The 6862-nt window shown below is 37.9% G+C and overlaps 1 protein-coding gene across 1 annotated transcript; it reads right to left on the bottom strand.

Moving 5' to 3' along the window:
* Positions 1-4942: 4942 nt before the first annotated feature.
* Positions 4943-5975, bottom strand: LOC135438092 (mpv17-like protein 2). The gene has a single exon (XM_064696246.1). The coding sequence runs from the start codon at positions 5851-5853 to the stop codon at positions 5188-5190; it is 666 nt and encodes a 221-aa protein (XP_064552316.1). The 5' UTR covers positions 5854-5975; the 3' UTR covers positions 4943-5187.
* Between the last annotated feature and the right edge of the window lie 887 nt (positions 5976-6862).

The raw sequence follows: 6862 nt of genomic DNA, 5'->3' as shown, positions 1-6862 counted from the left end.
TCCGCCTTCGTCGACTCCATCGCCATCGCCACTTGGCGTTTTGTTTTGGTTATACTTTGTGGGTGTAAGTGTGAGTTCGCCATGCTCCGGTATGGAGCCGCGTCGAGGGAAATTAAAATACTTGAAACTGCAGCGGCCAGACTTGAATGCAAGATTTTAATTGCCGCGCCGCGAGATCCGCATCATGGGAGCATCAACAGCAGGGGCCAAAGCAGCTGCGTTGGAGGCGTCCAACCAACTGTTGACCTAACTGCGGTCATTCGCTGGATGGTCAGCTGAATGGCCCTTAATTGCAGGGAACATGCTCCATAGGAAATGCATAGAATTTTAAAACAAAAAATATATAATTTTATTTCAATAGAAAATTTACGAAGCGCAAGTTTGCAAATTGTTGAATTGAGTTCGCATCGAAGGTAATCCAAAGTTTGAACTTTTAAATTCATTATAGGAGATTGTTACTAATATTAATATCATAATTTTCAATAATATTATCAGCTTGTATATAAAGCTATCAACATAGCTTCGGCTGATATAATACTACATCCATACACTAGCCAGGAATTAGATCCTGGAACACTTATCTATAAAAAATAGACAACAACAGAAAAACAGCTTTTAGCTTTTATACGCAAAATCTCCACGGATGTTGTTAGCTTGATTTGTTTCGTGTGTTGAGAATTTGATTCGTTCTACTTTTTGTGTGGCACAAGCTTTTTGGTGAATTCGTCTTGCGACTTCAAACATAATCAGGAGATGTCAGCTAATGGATCAGAGAATTGACTTGATGCTATTTGTTTGTGCAAATCTATTCCATAAGCCAAGGTAGCCGACTGGTTCGAGCCATGAGTATTAGATATGCAGTATGTATGTACAAATATTTTATCTGTCCACTTTTTTTTTGGCTCCGAGTGAAGAAGCGTAGCTAGAGCCCGCGAGGCGGCTTTGCGTTCCATTTGTGAGACAAAGGCAAAAACACAGTTGGAAATGTCTTCTGCAGATTTTTGCTTGAACTGTTTCATATTTTGTACATTTTTGTGTATCACCGCGCCTGTAACCGCTGGCAGCGCCATCGTCACCGGTCCTCGGCCTCCGGTGCCTTCTCCAGCATCGTTTACATTTGTTTCATCCTATTATCCCGGTTAACCGGCTCGTTCGCTGTATGTGTGGGTTCTATACCTTCATCCGTTCCGCCCGTCTTGCCCACTGCCAACGTGCGCCCTGCCATTTGTCAAGTATTGCGCCCAACTCGACTTTTTGTAATTACAAAAGCGCGGAGGAGGCGCTGCCTGGCAAAGAGAAAGCGGCTTAAAAATCAGCGTGTTGGGGTTTTGTGGTGCTCGTTAAAATTTGCTGCTCTCATTTCGATTGTTGTGGCTGTTGTTGTTGTTGCCGTTGTTGTTACTGCTGCTGCTGCTGCTGCTACTTTTGCTGTTTTTGGCATTGCTGTCGGCGGCCCTAGTGTTTTTTCATATCCCTGCGGCGGCAGAGTAAAAAAGGCTGTATTAAAGGTAAGTATTTTGCTTAAATGTGCGAAACGGACTTAGGAGCAATCTGGATTCCAGTCTCGTTTCCAGTGATTTACTGTGATTGGTGATTTCACTCGAAGCGCACTTTAATGCACATTCAATTTTCCGGTTGGCGAGCAATTAAAAGTTTTGAATCATTTAATGGGCAATTAAGGCAGGACAGTGTACAATAAAGTTGCCCAAAAGTATGCAGCAATATATATCGGATACATTTTGATGTTGCATCATTTAACGGCTGGTTAACCACGGAAACAGTTGAAAAATGGGCCCGTCCAAGGGGCAAGGAGCGTGCATAATTTGAGTGCTGCGGACTGGACTGGCATCAAGTGGAAGCGTTTTGCTGAAAAATCGGACCTGTCAAAGGGACGGCACTCTGAAATAAATTATTCCACAACGACGAACATGCTCGATTACATTTTTTGGGAATGCTCTATCATGCAACGTCAATGATATAATATCATAGTACAGTGAAAACAACCTAAAGATACCTAGTTAATGTTTAAGTTGTTCGTTAAACTGAAAGGATTTATAGTGCTTTGTTGTGATTTGATAAAAACACATTTTATCACATTGAATTTGGCGTCGGCTCAGTTCATCTCCTCGACTAGAGCACCGTTCTTTGTTTTGTGACAAATTTAAAAATGACAAAACAGCAGATTTTTCTAATTTGTTACACACTGTAAATAATCCCATTGATAAATTGATTGGCATTAGGCGTATGGGCTAGCGCCAAGAAGATAAATAAATTTAATTTGATTTAGTTGGATGGGGGATCCATCAAGTGCCAAGAACACCACACTTTGCACAAGGAAGTCATTAAAAATCCGTAAGCTCTGACTAATTTATGGATAATTAAAAATAAAACTTCTCTTTAATGGCGCACAGCGAAGAAGTTTGATTCATAAGCCAGGTAGTCAATAATGAAGAAAAGTACAGCTAAAGCAAAATTAAAGCAAATCAACTTGGCCATGAATAATTCGCTAATTATGCAACCTGTTATGAACGCCATATTAGCATAATTCGTGTGTGGAATTATGACTGTGGGCATGTTTCATTAGATTTACATTTACCAGTGAATGGTTGGAAAAATCCGATATACGGTTAGCTAGCAACTAACAGATGGCTGGATATGCCATTGATTAAGCAAGCAACATCGTTGGAATTTTTCTTTGATAGCTTCAGGTGTCAATTAAAATGCCAAATACTAACTCAGATATTTTGCAAAATGCACGTAAGATATTAAAAAATATATTATAGAGTGTAAAGTCTTTTGAACAAACTTATAATGGTTTTTTTTTTTAAATCGACTGTGTTAACGAATAGTTATAAAATGAAGGCCAAGCTTTATATACTTTAAGTGAAAATCTAAAAAAAAAACGAATATGAATATGAATATACGTCATCCAGAAAAACACCTATATAATAAAATAACAGCGTTGGGGAATATGGACATATTTTAATGTAAAAATTAAAGTATTTCAAGTCGACTCGAAGGTCATATTAAGTTATGACCCCATTGCGAATGCGATGGCCTCCTCGCGGTGTTCCCTGGGTACCGATTATGCATCGGTTGCTAATTCGAGCGGCGACTTTGTACTTCAGAATTCAAATTTAAGTTGAATAAATAAAAAATTAAAAATATAATAATTAATATTTATGTTTATTTTTAAGAACAAATTTAAGAAAATGAGCATCGACTAAAAAATATTGACTGTATTTAAATGATTAATCAGAGTTCGATACGTAGGCATGGTTCGGACTAAGAATTTCAATACTTCAATATATTGGTAACATAAAGGTTTATTTACAGAATTAGGATATTTATAAAAAATGTTTGTTCTGAAATAATTCGTATTTAAAGTAAGGTGACACATCTCTTACTCATAAGATGGTCGAGGCCCTTTTTGGTCTCCTGTAAAGGTAGTGAATGACATTTTTAGATATTCCGGTTATTTTCACATTGGCTTCTAAATTATTTGCATTAAGCTCGCCCTCAACAGCAGCTGAACCTAATGACGCAGTGGCTGATTTAAATGCATTAAAAGGTGAGCACAGTCACGGACACGTTTTCTCATTTAAGATACATTAACCACACACATACACAACTACACACCCACACACTTACATGCGTGTAGAACCTAACCGCACACACGTTGAGGACCTAACACAGCTGAGCTACACGTTTCGCTAACGCCGCTTGCCTTAAAACTTTGCCAGTTCGCATGCCTGGTGAGCTTTTAAATTAAATCACAAAACATAGATAGAGTCAGTAGGGCGACCGAAGCAAAAGGAGGACTAAACCAAATAAATGAACCCTTTTGGGCATACTCCTTGATGTCCTTGCGAGCGCCCTTCTTGCTTAAGGCAGATAAAGGGCAGGACAGGAAGTCAACTTGCCAGCCGGACGATGACGATGGCGATGACAGCGACGCCTCGTGTTTTGCTTGGCAATTCGGTTGCCAGGACAGCTAGAAAGGATAATGGCATAAAATCCAGCAAAATGAAAAGAAAGCGGCAAATCATGTTAAGAGATTTAAATTGGATTAGGCGACGTGTGTGGTTGTGCGGGTGTCAACTCGCGCTAGCCGTGAAACCACTTCCACTACGGACCAAGAACAGCCGCCCGCTCGTCTTGACATCAATTTTGTCACTTGATGTTTTTTACATTTTTTATCCAGCGCTCTTGTTTTGTTTTCTATTTGATTTTGTTTTGTTTAGTTTTGTATGCTTGACACAATTCGTCCTCGTCAAGAGCACACGGCTGAGTGTCTCTCAAGTGTTCGATGGCATTCATCCTATCTGCTCTTTAACAGCCGTCGCAGCATAGCGTCATGTATTTAAACGTCTGTTGCTGAATGGAGACACAGAAGTCAGTTTAGCTTTTTGAATAGTGCGACAAGTCTAAGGCTCAGCCCACTATCGTATCAAGTGGCGAGAACTTTATTTAAAATGCATGAATTGTTAGTGCTTTTAAAGGCTTTAAAGACGTAAATAATTACATCAGTGAAAATGTATATCAAAAAGCTTGCTTTTAGACCTGACAAAGTTTGTGATTCTATAAATTAAAAATTTACGAAGCGATAACAGCCAAATGCATCTGTATGTAAGTATGCATAAATACACAGAATTGGTGACAATATTCTACTCTAATAAAGTGATCAATATTATTAAATAATTTGTATAGTTCACAGCCCAAGGACCATCAGGACTTCCACAATTTCCGAGTGACTCATCAAACCAAAAACTTTTTATATGCTGATCTGGTTTCAGCAGACATTTTGGAGTAAAACAGCTTAGAAATTTGATTTCCTTGGATGTCACTGGTAATGGAGGAACTGCAATTAAGGTACGGCTTTTATTTGCAATTGAAGCTAATCTAAATGTAGCCTACATCAACATAGAACATAATTCTGGAATTATGGATAACAGGTTATTGATTTATTATTATAAATATCTTACAGATTTTGAAAAACCTAATTCGGACAAGATTTATTGCTCGGTGGAAATAAGAGTTAAGTGTAGTACCAGAAAGTTTTTAAATTACGAAGAGCGGGAAGCATGGCCAAAAGAGACTACTCGTCTGGTAAGCTAGTACCATAGGTATGTACATGAATAATATAAAAATGCAGACTTTGGAGAAATCTTCTAAAATTGTTGTATATTACATTTTCTTTGTTGGGTGTTGCCTTGGCTTAGTTTGGTTTCTATGCGCCTTATATATTTTCAATGCTGTGCTATTGGAAAGCGTCTTTGGTGGTTCCTTCTTTCTGTACTTTACCTTGGAGGTGTATATGTCGTAGCCCAGACTTATGGTATTGTCGTACAGAACACGGTATTTTGGAGAAATAAAGAAAAAGTTAATCATTTGGGCGGCTGGCCACACAGTCCACTCAGCCTTGTAGAGCGTCACAGCCTTGTCCTTGATCTCCTCTTTAACTTCCTCCCAAGTGTTATCTTCCAACAAGCCCATCGTGAGAAAGAAAACGCCGATGTAGAATGGCGAGCAAATGAATTGATCAAGCAATATTTTGTGGACAACCGTTTTTAAGGTCCTCTTGGGATAATAGTAGTCCAGGCATTGATACCAATAGTGACAAACAATGCCTACCGTGAAGCCTGAGATGCCCATTCGTAACGTACGCGTACGATCCCAGCCTTCGATTTGGCCCGTAAATCGCTCGTATGACTGCTCAATAGTATCACCAACCATGCTTAAGCTAATGGAGATGCCCAGGTTCGTAAGGAGCAGGAATTTTTTACTGAATGCGACATTGTGCCAGCGGCTGAGTGTCATCTGCACGTTCTTCCACCGATCACGATTTAGCATTGATATGCTGTTCACAGGCGAGATGGGCAACAGCCCATATAGCCAACATGAACACAGTTTATTTAACAAAATAGTTTAAGCAGTTTTGACATTTTCAGTCTTTATTCCCTTGACGTTTGAAACTCAAACGCGTGCGACAAATATATAAATTTATGAATTATTATTTGGTCCTATTTCAATAAAAGGATTAGGGGCGAATCCCCTTTAAATAAAAACCATACTTTTTGTATTCCGCTTTTAGAAAAAATTTATATTAGACAAGTACAAATGTAAAATAGTTAAAAGCATTTAATTCCCATTGCCATTTTATCCAAACAATTCGAGAATTAAAATTCAAATCGCATTAATGTGTCTAAGTCGTAAAACGCAAACAAAACACAAAATCCGATTTTATTAATACCGTTAAAGTAAATCAGCTTAAGCGAAAGATTTAATTGTATATTATTTGAATTTAATTATTGAATTTTATTTCTGAAAATATACTTTGTGTGAAAATATGTACTTTAACATTTTGGGAAATCACAAAATTTTAAAAAAAACTTTTATTACGAATAAAATGATGTATATTGAATGGTAAAAAAATATTGTATAATCTTAATTATATTAATAAAATAGATAATTTTAAAGCCTGAAATATACTTAAGAAAAATGTATAAAGTGTGCTTTTCACTAGAGTTAATTTCCTTTGTTGAAGTTATTACACAACAAAGTCGCAGGAAGGGAAAAAGGAAAGTTGATCTGACGGCATTTAACTTTTCAAAAATCAAAAAATCAAAGAAATCAATTTAACGGCATCAAAACAAATGAGTTTTGCCAGGATTCAGCAAAGTTCGGTCGAGCGACAAATATGTGTGTGGAAGAGGGATATACTTGGTTGTATATAAAAAGGGTTAAGTTCGCCAGGGGGGCTATGGGAGAGCTGCCTTGTTGGGAATTTGAATAATACCGCATTTGGCACATGTTGCGCCAGCTCGACTGGTTTCCATTTGGCCTGGTGGGGGTGCTTTAT

Source organism: Drosophila montana, unplaced genomic scaffold (genome assembly GCF_035044405.1).
Source record: "Drosophila montana isolate Dmon_TW-CO22-7 unplaced genomic scaffold, ASM3504440v1 contig_3846_1, whole genome shotgun sequence".
Classification (NCBI taxonomy): domain Eukaryota; kingdom Metazoa; phylum Arthropoda; class Insecta; order Diptera; family Drosophilidae; genus Drosophila; species Drosophila montana.
Note: the sequence above shows the minus strand (reverse complement) of the source record. Positions and strands in the feature narration are given on the sequence as shown.

Excerpts from the sequence above, each read along its gene's own strand:
- LOC135438092 (XM_064696246.1), bottom strand. The coding sequence starts at position 5,853 with ATGCTAAATCGTGATCGGTGGAAGAACGTGCAGATGACACTCAGCCGC.